The 14,414-nt window shown below is 48.0% G+C and overlaps 7 protein-coding genes across 7 annotated transcripts; 3 read left to right on the top strand and 4 right to left on the bottom strand.

The window, feature by feature from the left end:
- Nucleotides 1-523: 523 nt before the first annotated feature.
- N7489_006353 (ATP-dependent metallopeptidase FtsH/Yme1/Tma family protein) lies at nucleotides 524-3,334 on the top strand (the record flags this gene model as incomplete). The annotated part of the gene is made up of 3 exons (XM_056712103.1): nucleotides 524-610; nucleotides 664-2,485; nucleotides 2,544-3,334. The coding sequence occupies 3 exons, from the start codon at nucleotides 524-526 to the stop codon at nucleotides 3,332-3,334; spliced, it is 2,700 nt and encodes an 899-aa protein (XP_056565818.1).
- A 1,782-nt stretch (nucleotides 3,335-5,116) lies between these two features.
- On the bottom strand, nucleotides 5,117-6,225 carry N7489_006352 (DUF1295 domain protein; the record flags this gene model as incomplete). Its single annotated transcript, XM_056712102.1, has 2 exons — nucleotides 5,117-5,800; nucleotides 5,857-6,225. 2 exons carry the CDS (start codon nucleotides 6,223-6,225, stop codon nucleotides 5,117-5,119), a joined length of 1,053 nt encoding a protein of 350 aa, XP_056565817.1.
- Nucleotides 6,226-6,498: 273 nt separating this feature from the next.
- On the top strand, nucleotides 6,499-8,684 carry N7489_006351 (DNA topoisomerase 3; the record flags this gene model as incomplete). Its single annotated transcript, XM_056712101.1, has 7 exons — nucleotides 6,499-6,585; nucleotides 6,640-6,840; nucleotides 6,891-7,069; nucleotides 7,119-7,288; nucleotides 7,336-7,658; nucleotides 7,709-7,845; nucleotides 7,895-8,684. The coding sequence occupies 7 exons, from the start codon at nucleotides 6,499-6,501 to the stop codon at nucleotides 8,682-8,684; spliced, it is 1,887 nt and encodes a 628-aa protein (XP_056565816.1).
- Nucleotides 8,685-8,818: 134 nt separating this feature from the next.
- N7489_006350 (uncharacterized protein) lies at nucleotides 8,819-9,889 on the bottom strand (the record flags this gene model as incomplete). The annotated part of the gene is made up of 1 exon (XM_056712100.1): nucleotides 8,819-9,889. The coding sequence occupies one exon, from the start codon at nucleotides 9,887-9,889 to the stop codon at nucleotides 8,819-8,821; it is 1,071 nt and encodes a 356-aa protein (XP_056565815.1).
- Nucleotides 9,890-11,370: 1,481 nt separating this feature from the next.
- Nucleotides 11,371-11,860, bottom strand: N7489_006349 (uncharacterized protein; the record flags this gene model as incomplete). The annotated part of the gene is given in 3 exon segments (XM_056712099.1): nucleotides 11,371-11,631; nucleotides 11,650-11,742; nucleotides 11,798-11,860. The coding sequence occupies 3 exon segments, from the start codon at nucleotides 11,858-11,860 to the stop codon at nucleotides 11,371-11,373; spliced, it is 417 nt and encodes a 138-aa protein (XP_056565814.1).
- A 334-nt stretch (nucleotides 11,861-12,194) lies between these two features.
- Nucleotides 12,195-13,317, top strand: N7489_006348 (uncharacterized protein; the record flags this gene model as incomplete). Its single annotated transcript, XM_056712098.1, has 2 exons — nucleotides 12,195-12,759; nucleotides 12,812-13,317. 2 exons carry the CDS (start codon nucleotides 12,195-12,197, stop codon nucleotides 13,315-13,317), a joined length of 1,071 nt encoding a protein of 356 aa, XP_056565813.1.
- A 529-nt stretch (nucleotides 13,318-13,846) lies between these two features.
- Nucleotides 13,847-14,188, bottom strand: N7489_006347 (uncharacterized protein; the record flags this gene model as incomplete). Its single annotated transcript, XM_056712097.1, has 1 exon — nucleotides 13,847-14,188. One exon carries the CDS (start codon nucleotides 14,186-14,188, stop codon nucleotides 13,847-13,849), a length of 342 nt encoding a protein of 113 aa, XP_056565812.1.
- Between the last annotated feature and the right edge of the window lie 226 nt (nucleotides 14,189-14,414).

The following is a 14,414-nucleotide window of genomic DNA, read 5'->3' as shown; positions in this document are numbered from 1 at the left end:
CAGTGTGTTTATTGTTTCCAGTTCTATATTTCCACACAAAACCATCTCCACACCTCTTGTATATTGGAGCGCTCCTCTTCTTATTTCGAACATCCCGAGGTCTCTATGGAGTGACCAGGATAATTACGGGTTTTCATTACGCAGCGAATGGCGCAAAGGTGGGTCATATCTATAGGAATATGTACAGACAGGTCTCCAATCGAATGCAAATCAAACTTAAACAAACCTTGGAAGTAATTCAACGGAGTTTATAAACAACGGCCTTAAAAGGAAATTGCGGCTTTAAGCTATACCTCCAGGTGCACTTCTGATGACTCAGCCGGATCGGCGAAAATTTAGAACCGACTGGAACCACACGGCGTCACCTCGGACCTGGATGGCTCAAGAGCTTCTCAACACCCAGCTCAATTTCCCCCCCTCCCGCCTAATCTTGATGGATTGTGGTATTATCCATTACCTCTAAACTCGATTGACCACCTTTTACCCTCGCCCTCGTAGCCCTCGGGGCTCCCATTCCTCGACCATGGCTACCCTACTCCGACGGCCAGGCAATCTCGCTCGCTACTCGAGGAAAGCCGCGGAATCTACCGGTCGCATAGGGCTGGCTTCCGTGCATCTGCGACAATCAAGACTGTCATCTCTGGTTTTATCAAGCCGCGCTAGAACCTATGCCACGCAAGGTCCGACACCCCCGACAATGGCCGGAACAACACACCAGATGGCCGCAACAATGACAACCAAACAAAGAAGCCGGATTCAGCTCTGACCGATGCTGAATTAAAAATTGTGGACGAATGGCTGGCAGATACGATGGACGTGGAGCGACGTGCCAACGTCCGAAAGTACATCATGAGCAATGGACTTCCACCGGAAGTCAGGGCGCACATCGATCCGAATCAAGAACCAACATTAATGGACCGTATCAAGATGACGCGATTCCTGTGGCAAGTCTCAGCTTACCATGCTGATGAGCGTCTAGCTAGACAGGAAGAAGAGGCAAAGCGTGGTCTCGCAAACATGCGCACCTTCTCTGAAAAACGCAGGGATGAAGAATCCAACCTCCGCTCCGATAAGGACTCAGACAAGGAGCAACAGGGACAGCAACCGGCAAAGGAGGGCGAACAGCAACCCAGCGGAGAACCGCCAAAGGATCCCAAGCAAGACAAGGATCCGAAGGAGGAAAAGGATAAGAAGGAAAAGCAAGGCCCCAGGAAAGACCAGCAACAACAGAAGAAGAAGCAACAGGGTGATAAGAAGGGCAAGGTGCCCCCGAACATGGGCAAGGTCCTCGAGTTCCGCTTCGATCCCATTTCTTTCTTCGTTACCGCTCTCGTCACATACTACGTCTACCGCAGCTTCTTCCCCGGTGAAAGCGGGGGCAGAGAAATCACTTGGCAAGAATTCCGTGCGAACTACCTTGAGAAGGGCCTCGTGGAGAAATTGACCGTCCTGAACCACAACAGGGTTCGGGTCGAGCTTAACCGCGAAGCTGCGGTTCAAGCCGATTCAAATGGTCAACCTGCCTCCTATGTCTACTTCAGTATTGGTTCTGTCGACAGCTTCGAGATGAAGATCGAGGCAGCTCAGTTTGAACTCGGTATTCCCTCGCATGAACGTATTCCTGTCGCCTATCACGATGAAACCCCATGGGGCGGTGTCTTGATGTCCTTGGCTCCTACTCTTCTCTTCCTTGCTGGTGTCTTCTGGATGTCCCGGCGTGCCGGTGGCGGCGCCGGGGGCCAGAGTGGCATCTTTGGCATCGGAAAGAGCCGTGCCAAGCGCTTCAATCATGAGACCGATATCAAGATCAAGTTCTCCGACGTTGCGGGCATGGACGAGGCCAAGGTTGAGATCATGGAATTCGTTAGCTTCCTCCAGCAACCCGAGCGGTTCGAGAAGTTGGGTGCAAAGATTCCCCGTGGTGCCATCCTCTCAGGTCCTCCCGGTACTGGTAAGACATTGCTTGCTAAGGCCACTGCTGGTGAATCTGGCGTGCCTTTCTACAGTGTCAGTGGTTCCGAATTCGTTGAAATGTTTGTCGGTGTCGGTCCCTCTCGTGTCCGCGATCTCTTCGCCAATGCCCGAAAGAACACCCCCTGCATCATCTTCATTGATGAGATTGACGCTATTGGAAAATCCCGAGCAAAGTCGAACGTCGGTGGTGGAAACGATGAGCGTGAAAGTACTCTCAACCAGATTCTCACTGAGATGGATGGTTTCAATACCTCCGAGCAAGTGGTTGTCCTGGCTGGTACCAACCGACCGGATGTTCTCGACAAGGCCCTCATGCGTCCCGGACGATTCGACCGACACATCTCTATTGACCGACCTACCATGGACGGTCGTAAGCAGATCTTCCGTGTTTACTTGAAGAAGATTGTCACCGATGAGAACCTGGAGTACATGGAGGGCAGACTTGCTGCTCTGACACCCGGTTTCGCTGGTGCTGATATCGCCAACTGCGTGAACGAGGCAGCTCTTGTTGGTAAGTTCTTATGCATATTCTCTTCGCCGTATTTAAAACTAACAATTCCTCCCTGCAGCTGCCCGTCAAAACGCGGACAAGGTCGTCATGAAACATTTCGAGCAGGCCATCGAACGTGTCATTGGTGGATTGGAGAAGAAGTCCCTTGTCCTCTCTCCTGAGGAGAAGCGGACGGTCGCCTACCACGAGGCTGGCCACGCTATCTGCGGTTGGTACTTCAAGTGGGCCGACCCGCTGCTGAAGGTGTCGATCATTCCTCGCGGACAAGGCGCACTAGGATATGCGCAATACCTCCCAGCAGGCGGTGACACGTATTTGATGAACGTCAACCAGATGATGGACCGTATGGCCATGACTCTGGGTGGTCGTGTCAGCGAAGAGTTGCACTTTGAAACCGTGACCAGCGGTGCTAGTGATGACTTCAACAAGGTCACTCGCATGGCCACTGCCATGGTGACTAAGTTTGGCATGTCAGACAAGCTTGGTTACATCTACTACGAGGATGACGCACAGCAGCAACTTCACAAGCCCTTCTCCGAAGATACTGCCCGCTCTATTGATCTGGAGGTTCGTCGTATCATCGAAGAGGCCCACAAGCAGTGCCGCGACCTCCTGACTGAGAAGCGGAAGGAGCTTGGTATTGTCGCCGAGGAGCTTCTGTCTAAGGAAGTTCTTGGACGTGACGACCTCGTCCGTCTCCTTGGCCCGCGCCCCTACCCGGAGTCTGGCGAGTTCGCCAAATACTTCGATGGCAAGGGCGGCCAAACCATTGCCCCACCGGAGCACACGGACCCTGAACAACTCTCGGGTAAGGACGGCCGGGACGAGACACCTATCCCTCCTTCATAGATTAAGGAGATGGTGTTTCTTTGCATTGTGCTTTGGTTTGGTTTTGGTTCAATTTCGGGAGGCATGATATCACTGTAGCCTCTCTTTTTGTATTTATCAATTGCATCTCCCGTTTCTTCTCCCCTCTGATCTTCTCTTTTTGTCTACTCTCATCCACAACACCTTTCTCCCTTTCCTCCTCGTGCTCAATAAGAAGATCGTTTCCTTTCCTATATTTTCTCTCATTTGTTCCCCTCTGTCCCATCTCCGTGTCCAATTGGATCTGTACAACTTGTACTGAGTGTATAATAGGGAGTTATTTTGAACATGTCTTAGATTGGAAGTCCATGTCTCTTTCGCGTAAATATTGAACCACAACCATAAAACTTACAGGCAACTAAGTTATCGAAATCTTCTTTGATGGCAATGACATGCAAGACATTCGCATGTCTTGCGATTTATACTAGATATACCGCCCTATATACCGCCTGCCCGGTATATACTACTATAAGAAGTGTCGGCCGCGTAGTCTTCTCAGTGATCTTCTCCGGTAGTCTCTTCATGTGTCTTTTTTGGTGGTCTTTCTTTGCAGTCTTCTTAGGTATATACCTTTTGACTACCAACGTCTCCATACGAGATCACCTGCCTACACGCTAACTGTATTAAGAGTTTTAGACTGGCAGGACCGGTTTGGCTCAATATTTCGAGGTCTGTACCCTCAACTTTCTCATTTCAGGTGTCTAAACATTTCTCCAACGAAGTCAATTTATACGGCCTTTTTCTCATTGTGAATGCAAAGCCTAGTGCACATAGGCAATGCATACAAAACTACCTACAAAGATGGTCACTTAGGTAACCTGGAAGCAGCGCTATTCGCTCTTTCCTTGGGTAGCGGCGTTGACCTAATCAATATGCAGCCCTGGAGAGCCCTGGAGAGCCCTGGAGAATCCATTACTCCCGAGGTCTCTTGAGCTGACCGGTCTTTCATTTTCATTTTCCCACTTCCGAAGTGTTTCCAACTATTGGCTCTTTGGAAGTCAGGTTGGATGTCTTGCTACAGAATCTCAGGCGTCATTAGACAGAATTGCCGAGAGTGCTTAACTTTTGTTCGATGAGCATATTCATTGTATCGCTCTATTTGAAGTTGGCATCCACTTTGATCAGTGTACGTAGTCTCTGGAAGGAACATGTTGGAGAGTGCGTTTCGTTCAGGGCCTACGCGATATTCTGTATCAGGTATAACAAGTGTGCGTCACTGAAAGAATATATAAGATGTGTTGTGCAACCGAGCAATTCAATGTAACCGCGGAGAGAAAGATGGTTGCGATGGGGGAAACACAATGGCCGCGGACAGGATCGCAACCACTTGAGAAGGGATGGAGATAAGGAATGGCTATAGTGCCAGTTCATCCTGGTGAATCTTGCCCGGAGTGGGAGTCTTAGATCTCTGGGTTGGTGGGCAAATTCGAAGATAAAGAGAGAATAGATGCTGCGGTATGCACTTTCAGGGGACTCTTCCCCATCCTCGAAGCAGAACAGGCACGTCGCATGCAAGCTGCTCGTTACACGAAGAATTGTGGTGCGTGACTATGTGTTTAGAAGTCCTGTCAATAGATATCTCGTGTTTCTAGTCTGCTGCAATGAGTGATTAGTGCCTGGACATATTAAAAGTAGTTTGCATTTCGTATCGAAATCGATAGTTTGAGTTAAGATGCTAAGAAAGTACAGAAAATCACAGCAAAAACAATTCCACCCATCTGGTATAGACTTCCTCCATCCTTTGCTTATATATCAACGAACACATTAAGTGCTCTTCTTGCTAGCCTTGGTCTTCTTGGCCTTGACAGACAGGCGAGGGATGAATCTGCCAACGCGTGCCTGGTAGTCGCTGTACTCGGGGTACTTTCCAGCGGTGATGGCCTCAGTCAGACGTACGCTTCCCTGGAAGATAGCAACGGTTCCCAAGGCACCCAGACCGGTCCAGTTGAAGTAAGTCTCGGTGCGGTAGCAGGACCACAAATACATGGTCAACCAAAATGCCTGCTCCGCAACGAAGTTGGGGTGTCGCGACCAAGACCAGAGGCCGCTGACAACAAAGCCCCGCTCAAGGTCCTCAGCGGAGAACTGGTCCTTGTAAGGCTCGGGAATACGCGCGTTGGTTTGGTACTCCTTCTTAGCGGACTGGAACTTCCACTGCTGGTTGTCGGCGAAGAACTCAATAATAATGAAGAAAAACGCAGCGCGGGAGAAGGCCAAGTCAGGAAGACCAAAGGTCTCAGGTCCCTGGTTGTATGCGGCGACAACAAAAATGTAGGTCGGAGTGGTGATCAGAAGGAGCAGCAGAGACTGAGCAATTGAAATGAATCCGAGGTTGAAGATCATGAAAACAAAGCTATTGTTCACTTTGGAGCGCACGACCTCCCAGCGGTAGTCTTCCGAGCCAATCGAGTATCCTCCTTTGCGCCAGTAGTTGAAAGTCAAGCGAATCTATCCCATAATTCGAGTCAGTACATGTAGAGACTCGAAAGAAAAGCAAAACTTACACTCCAGACAACAGTGACGACGGCGATTGTATCCAATGTCTGGGTCTGGATGCCGGACAAACGAGCCCAGAGGGCGAGATGCACGTTATACAGTGCGGGGAGAATGCTCCAAAACCGGTCTATTTGTGAATAGTTTCGGTTGATCTCCGCTGCAATAAAAAGCAGGCCAGCGAGGGCTCCACTGAAAGCAATTGCAGAGACCAGGGGGTTGGTAGCTAGGTAGACAGCTCGCAAGCTATGCACATCGCTACCAGCTTCGCGCAAGCTGTCGGGCAGCCATTGTAACTGGGTCAAGTAGGGGAGAACGGTGAGCTCGAATGAAGTATAATCCAAAAGGGACTCCACGCGGGGGAGTGGTAAAGATGCCATAGCTGTGCTCTTTAGGATCAAAATGCCGCAGAGGGAAAGGAAAACAAAAGCCGTTTGTTTGCTCCGGTGGAGTTGGACGGGTAAGTTGGCCAGTAATTGCCTGTTTGGGAATAGCGTGCCTAGAAAGGAAACACATGCCTCAGGCGTAAAACAGCGCGTCTCAGGCATCTAATCTCTTCGCGTCCGAGTTATCCAGAACAAGATGTGATCGACATCAGGACATTCAAGGCCACCACCACTATGAACCCCATGTGATCTAGATTGGGGCTCATCATGGCTCGCAAGATCCTATGTGTGGCTGAGAAACCTGCCATTGCTCGCGCAGTGGCCACTCACTTGTCGGGAGGTTCTTTTCAAACAGTGAGTTCCCTTTTAGTATAGAATCCTCATGAATCCAGCTAACATTGAGCATAGCATGCGATTCGTGGGAATCAATATGTGAAGAACTATGAATTCGATTTCAATTTTGGTGGTGCTTGGGGCACCTGCTCGGTCACCATGACCAGCGTAGTGGGCCATCTGACTGGCCTGGACTTTGACCGCGAGTACAAAGGCTGGATGTCCTGTCCTCCAGGGGCACTGTTTGAGGCCCCTGTCCAAGAGACTGTTGATAAGGTGGGCAAATTCCAGCAGCTGTCTTGGCTTCATGCTGATGTCTTCACTAGGACAAGCTACCAATTGCGGATAACATCCGGAACCAAGCCAAGTACTCTAAAGCCCTGTTCATTTGGACCGATTGTGATCGCGAAGGTGAGCATATCGGCTCTGAGGTCCGTAATCAGGCAAAAGCAGGAAACGCTCGGATCGAGGTTAAACGAGCCAAGTTCAGCAACACAGAAAGCGCGTAAGTGATGCTGATTTCTTTTTGTCTGCCCCAACTGATCTGGGGATAGACATGTTCGTCGGGCTGCTCTAGAACCAGTCAATCTCGACGAATATCAGGCCAGTGCTGTAGCTGCCCGAATCGAGCTGGATCTTCGAATCGGCGCTGCGTTCACCCGCCTACAGACTCTACAACTACAAACAGTGGTGGCAGCCCTGAAAGAAAAAGTCATTAGCTATGGTAAGCCGTCGATCGTCACAGACTAAGTAAACAAATTAACAAGTTAGGATCCTGCCAATTTCCTACTTTGGGTTTCGTTGTCGACCGATACTTGAGAGTCCAAAATTTCAAACCAGAAACATTTTGGGGCATCAAGGTCATACTAAGCCGTGAAGGCAAGAAGGTCAACTTCCTCTGGAAGCGGGTACATTTATTTGACCGAGCAGTTGTGACGATGATGTTAGAGCGATGTCTGCTTGCGAAACAAGCCAAAGTCACGAAAGTGAATCAGAAGCCGACAAGCAAATGGCGGCCATTGCCTTTGACCACGGTAGACCTACAGATGATGGGCAGTCGATTTCTTCGCTTGGACAGTCAGACTATAATGAAGGTAGGAAGCTCACTCTCATATTGGATAGTACATGTCTAACAAGCTCAAAGGTAGCAGAAGCGCTTTACACCAAGGGATTCATCAGCTATCCCAGAACCGAAACAGATCAGTTTGACAAAGGAATCGACCTGAAGAAATTAGTCGAAAAGCAATACCCCGACAACTCATGGGGCCAATACGCCCGAGAGTATGCTCGTTGGACTTACCTTTCATATACAAGGCTAATTCCTACGTAGGCTTATTGACGGCAAGTTCAGGACTCCTCGCTCTGGTCGCCACAATGACAAGGCCCATCCGCCTATCCATCCAGTCAGCTGGGTTTCACCAAATCAATTGAACGCCAATGAAAAGAAAGTCTATGAATTTGTTGTCCGCCGATTCCTCGCCTGCTGTTCTGACGACGCGAAGGGTCAGAGCACAGAGATTGAAATTCAATATGGGGATGAATTCTTCCACACCAATGGTCTTATCGTATTGGAGAGAAACTACTTGGATGTATACGTCTACGATAAGTGGGAAAGCAGCCAGCAACTTCCCAACTTTGAACGAGGGGAACTCTTTGAGCCCACAGAAGCCAATATTTTTGATGGCAAAACAACTCCTCCGAACTATCTGACTGAGCCCGAGCTCATTGGTCTGATGGATGCCAACGGGATTGGCACGGATGCCACGATGGCGGAGCATATTGCCAAGATCAAAGAACGTGAATACGTCGCCATAAACCAACGCGGCGGTGGCCGCAGTTCAGTGCAGGAATTCATTCCGACCCGTCTAGGTGTGGCCCTTGTGGAGGGGTATGACAATGTTGTCGAGGGTCTACCTAATAGCGTGTCTCTCAGCAAGCCGTTCCTTCGCAAGGAGATGGAATTGAGAATGGTCGAGATCTGCTCAGGCACCAAAACTCGGCAGGAGGTCGTCCAGCAAAGTCTAGATATGTACCGAGAAGTCTTCATTCACACACAGAGACGCATCAATATGCTGAAGACTGCCTGTCGGAAATATCTTGTTGAAGAAACTACGTCATGATTGTCAGTTACAAAAGGCATCATATCATCTATAATCACAATGAATGTTCAACTGATTAAATTTCGCATCTTCAAAGAAAAGATGCAGGTCATAAAACGCGCTATGTTACAGATACAAATGGATATTCACATGCCCTAGGTCAATCCCTGACCATTGTACTGAACTGCACCTCCTTTTCCATTCTTCAGACCCATAGCTCCCTCGGAAGTGGAAACTCCGCTGGGTTGCCTTGCGGTCTTGTTGCTGGAAGCTCCGTTGGCGCTAGAGGTCCGGCTCTTGCGTAAATCCAAGTTGGGCTGGTCGAGAAGCACTCCCGGGTCGGGCAGGTCGTCGGACAAGTTCTTCGCCATTAGAATGTTGAGCCAAGCCAACTGTCTCGGGATCTGCGGGAAATCTTCAGTATTTCTCATCAGTGTTTGGTGTTGCTGACTGACCTCGTCCAGCTTGGACTCCATGGTGATCATGCCAGACGTGTACTTGTCTTCCATGACACCAACAAGATGCAACAAACAATGCTGGACATCGGCCGAGGAGTCTCTGATGGACTCCGCTAGCTGGACGAAAACATGTCGCACTTGTCCATTTTCTCTCCGGAATTGCCGGATCTCTATCATCAAGGTGTGGAACTGCTCTTGGACGCAGCCCATTCGGTCAACGTAGTCGTATTGCATGTCCTCGACTTGACTCTTGATGTTATACAACATCCCAAAGCCCATCACCTGTATTGTGAGGATAGCCAGGATGACAACAGTCATGACAATGTAGTACACCGAGCTATCATGGGCTGCGATGGCCTGCTGCAGTTCCTCGTGAGTGCGCTGAGCTGCCGAGCCGTCGTTCAAATAGACCGACGTTGGCATTGCCGTATGACTCGGGCCTAGCGTTGTCACTGTGACTCCTGGGATGTTGACTTGCAGTGATACCGCTTCAGCCGATTGTTGCAGGGCCAGCCTGGCATTTTCATACTGTTGGGCATCGACTGAAAGTTGTAGGAGAAGGTCATACTCTGAAACTGCATCGTCATTGGGGAAGACGTAAGGGTGAACTTGGCGCAATGCGTGAATGGAGTAGGCAATTTCGAGGGAGCTGAGGCTCCGCCAGAAGAAAGAGTTGGAAGGATTGATTCCGGTCAACGGAATGGAATGCCATAGGCCAATGCTGCTGAGGCTGGCAAAAACAGCTCCTAGCACCAGTTGGTCGAACATCTTGGTGGATTTGATATCAGATGGGTTTGAAGAGAGTCAAAGGGAATCTCCGTCTCTCTCGGTGTCTTGAGAGCTTAAATATAATCGAGATGGCGAAAATCCATAATGAATAGGCAATTCTTTATTCAACTCACCATGACTGGTGTATTCAAACTTGAATAGACATTCATTGTTTTGCCTCATTGATTGTTTGAGGGTTGCATTATGCCTGGCATGATTGTTTCTTTGTTAGAAGCGAACATATTCAATCATATATTCTAAAATCAAATATCTGTAATAAGACAGCAAGCTCAAAGTAATCTCAAAGTAATCTCAAAGTAATCTCAAAGTAATCTCAAAGTAATCTCAAAGTAATCTCAAAGTAATCTCAAAGTAATCTCAAAGTAATCTCAAAGTAATCTCAAAGTAATCTCAAAGTAATCTCAAAGTAATCTCAAAGTAATCTCAAAGTAATCTCAAAGTAATCTCAAAGTAATCTCAAAGTAATCTCAAAGTAATCTCAAAGTAATCTCAAAGAAATCAATCACTAATACCAGCACAAAGAGACCCTAGAAACGTATTTTAGACTACCTAGGCAGTCTCTCCGATAATAGGACCTTTTCCGGAAATACAATCAATCCCTTTGACCATATTGAAAGAAACTAACATGCCTATTTATGACCAGGCGAAATGTTCAGAACAAAAGCATTATTATCGCACTGTATACGTTTAAGGTAGGAATCTTCTAAGGTGGCGTGATGCTCTGCTCTGTTTAACCAGCATAATTCATTATTCATACCATACCTAGGTAAATATATAAATAGAGTATTGATATGAATAAACTTGTAACACATCAGGTCAAGCTAACACCAATGGCATAGGTGAGATTCTTTTTAATGATTTTTCTCATGCAATTAGCCATATTCATGCATGTTTAGGAAAATGACCGAAACCCGGCAGAAGCAAAGGCCGTTTTCACGCTTGTGTCATAGGTTCTTTCAACACTTGTCTGTGCTATCACTAGAAGGTGTCTAACATGAATGAAACGTGTCAATCCTGTATGTTCCAGGTAAAACACAAAGCACAGCTCTCATAACATCACTGGAGGGGGTGCTAGCGTATCTCCAGCTCATACTATCGACACAATGACCATTAATAGGATCGAGACTATTATTGGCAAGACTAGCAGGGAACTTGCGATTGGAACAGAGTCTCAGCTTGTTTAAAGCACCACAAGGAGGATTTTTTCAGATCATAATACCCTTATTTTGCCGCCTCCTACTGGCCCATGAGCCCCAATAGCACTTCTTTTCTCGAGGTCAGAGGCTCACTTCCTATACTAAATGAGTGGGATTGACGTTGATCCATTTCATTCGATGGTAAAATGACATGTAAGTTCAGAGAAGATGCGGCAGTTCTCAACGAGACGTAGGAATAGAGGCAATGTCTTCCGAGAGGAGGACTTTGGTATGCCGCGGTATTCTCTCATGATCATAAGAGGCCTAATCATAGTCCTCATCGTCATCATCATCCTCCTCGCCATCATCTTCGTAGTCCTCGTCATGCTTATCCTCATCATTGTGCTCATCGTCCTCCTCCTCTTCATCCTCTTCGTAATCGTCCTCTTCAACCTCTTGCACGGACTTGTACCACTGAACAGCGGCATCTTCCTGGGCCTGTTTCAATTGTCCTGAGGCATCCGTGGCGATTTGGACTCCATGGCTGATAAAGCGTTGACGAATATCGATGGCAGAGATAGGGTTCTGCATTCAATTAATAACCAACTCGGGGAACTTTGGTGTAGAAGATGCACTGACATGGTTTTGCTGATAGCTTGGCACACGACAAAAGACCTCGCCATGGCCCACAATGTCCTATTAATGTATTCATTAAAAATTTCCGAGGTTGATTCTCCTCGTATAGACTTACGCTCGTGTAAGATGGGAACTTGAGCTCCTGGGACTCGCTCTTGAGGACGTGCTCTGTGCACATGGTGTTTCGTAAAAGGACCGAACAGTTGTAACTGTCTAGTAGGGGGGGTTAGGGAAAGGCATTTTTGAATTCTGTCTCAATTTCAGGGTCTTTTTTTTTCCTGATGGAAGGGAGGATGAAGAGGAAGACGAAGAGGAAGATGAAGATGAAGCATTTGTGAGGAGAGAAGTTGTTGACTCGCTCCTTCCTCAGATCTTTCTCTTCCCATTTCTTTTCTCCTCCTTCAGCCATCTCCTCCCTCTTCTTCTTCTTCTTTTAATTCTTCTCTATTCTTTTGACACTCTTCAACCATCTCGACTCTATCTTTCTTTGCTCTTCAATTCTCACGGCCAACATGAGCTTCTTTTTCGCAAGCCCGAGTGATGTGACAATCATCGTCATTGAAGAGCCGAGCGACAACGAAGACCACAAAACCAAAACAGCCTTTTTTCATGTTGATCGCTCAAAGTTGATCGAAAGCAGCGCTTACTTTCAAGGGATTTTCTCGTCTCGGTGGGCAAGAAACGAAAACCACAAGCTCACTCTAAGGGACGACACAATTAAAGGCATGGAAGTGATGCTGGGGTCGATTCATGGGGTCGACATCAAGCCAGAGTCAGTCTCAGTTGCAGATGTCTGGTACACAATCAAGGCCTGCAACAAGTACTTGCTGGACCGAAAGAAGCTAATGGACTGGTTTGCGCGCTGGATCAAATACATTCGAGAGGAACGACCTAAAAGTTGGGAGGATGAGGATTTCAACCGTCAGCTGCTGTTTCCTTGCCATTTCTTTGATCATATAAAAGCATTCCAGCATGTTTCGAGGAGACTCGTCTACACCACCCCGGGCCAAATCACGGAATTGGCCCCAACAGACTCGCCATCATTCGAACCAATGCATATGCCCGCTATCGTCATGCGTAAGTTGACATCGCTCACTCACTAAGATCAAATGGTGCTAACTCGTAAAAGAGCAACTCAACGCAGCTAGAGGGCGGCTCCGAACAATTCTCCAAAGATCTCTTTTCGAAGATGTAAATGTGACAATTGATCGCGTGAGCTGTGCCTGCGCAGCGGAACACATCTTTTCTTACATGAGGGAACTGCATAGAATCGGGGTAAGGCCACTGGACAGTGACATACACAAGAACTGTGTCCGCGAGATTCTGGATCGACTGGCCGCCTTCGATGAGAACAAGACGAAGATGGCAAACAGGCAGCCACCGATGGAGAAATGCAGCGTGTGCTCCCGCCCCTGGAAACCCATAGTGCAGTATGCACGAAGACAGGTTGAAGGCTACTTCGATGGCCTATGTCTGGATTGCATGAAGAACCACCCAAACGAGAATTCGGAGTACTGGGCTCTCGGCACCAGACGGGTGTATGACTCAACTTGCCGCATCAGCCACGGCGAGCCAACGTGGTATTTCAGTTTCATGGGCCGTCGTGACAGAAGCCCATACCGTATGCAGCCCTGAATGAATAAGAAGGAATGAATCCCTGGTCATCTACCCCGATGTTTTTCCGAACAATCTACGTCCATTTCCATCCTGTCAATACGATATCCGCCTTTCACGGAGTGCCGCAACTATGTTCATGCCCGGATCTGATCTTGCAATCGATAGCACCTACTCGCGATGCTAACCGTCCTGAACCATAAATCGATGAATACATCTTGTATAATATCCTTCCTTGAGAAAATGCCAAATATTGATAGTTCATTCACAACATCATCGCACAAATATCTCTGTAAGCCAACTTCTGGACTGGTTCTTTTGGCACGAAGTTTAAGGGTACTGATTATGAAGTCTTGATTCAAAGATATTCCACACATTAAAGAAAGTGATATTGTGTATCTTCTCTATATACCGAATATCCTTCCTTTATAACCGTCACATTCGTCCATGAAGTAACCATACCGATGATGATCTGGTCACTATAGCAGTATGAGCCTTTTTCCACTCCCGTGGCAACATTTGGGTGTAGGCACTTACAGTACATCTCATCCTAAGACGACACAGAGCCGTAGGCATGAATCTCACGATCGAATTTCAGACATGCCCCCTGCTTGAATTCACTGTCACCACCGTCCGCCCACCAAGCATACCGTGCGCTGATAGCAGCACCGCATCCGTTGGCTGTGAAGAAGGTGGCTTTCTGGTGACGACCTCCGTATGTGTCGACTCTCACGGACTTAGTCGGGAAGATGTTGGTATCTCTGCATGTGTTGTCCCACACATTGACGCTCTGGGACTCGCCGGTACAGTCGTTGCCTCGGTAGGCGGTGACCACGTAGGACAGAGCCCCGGGGCTGAGGCAGAGGAGTGCGAGGGTCTTTCCGAAATGCATGGTTGCTTGGGAAAGTGGAATTGATGGTAGACTGGGAGTTTATTGTGGAATAGGAGTATTGGATGCGAATCAGGCTGATGTCTGGATGTAATAGATGGGTCGTGAGTCCCTTTTTATATTCGAAGACTGTACCTTGCCAAGACTGGAATCTTGTGAGAGTGAAGTTCTACCATTTTCTGGCCCCAGCAATTACACCGCAGTGATCCTTGGCTTTGGACGTATAGTC

The sequence above is a fragment of the Penicillium chrysogenum genome (genome assembly GCF_028827035.1).
Source record: "Penicillium chrysogenum strain IBT 35668 chromosome Unknown utg000004l_segment0_segment0, whole genome shotgun sequence".
NCBI classification, from domain to species: Eukaryota; Fungi; Ascomycota; class Eurotiomycetes; order Eurotiales; family Aspergillaceae; genus Penicillium; species Penicillium chrysogenum.
This window is presented reverse-complemented; position numbering and strand designations above follow the sequence as displayed.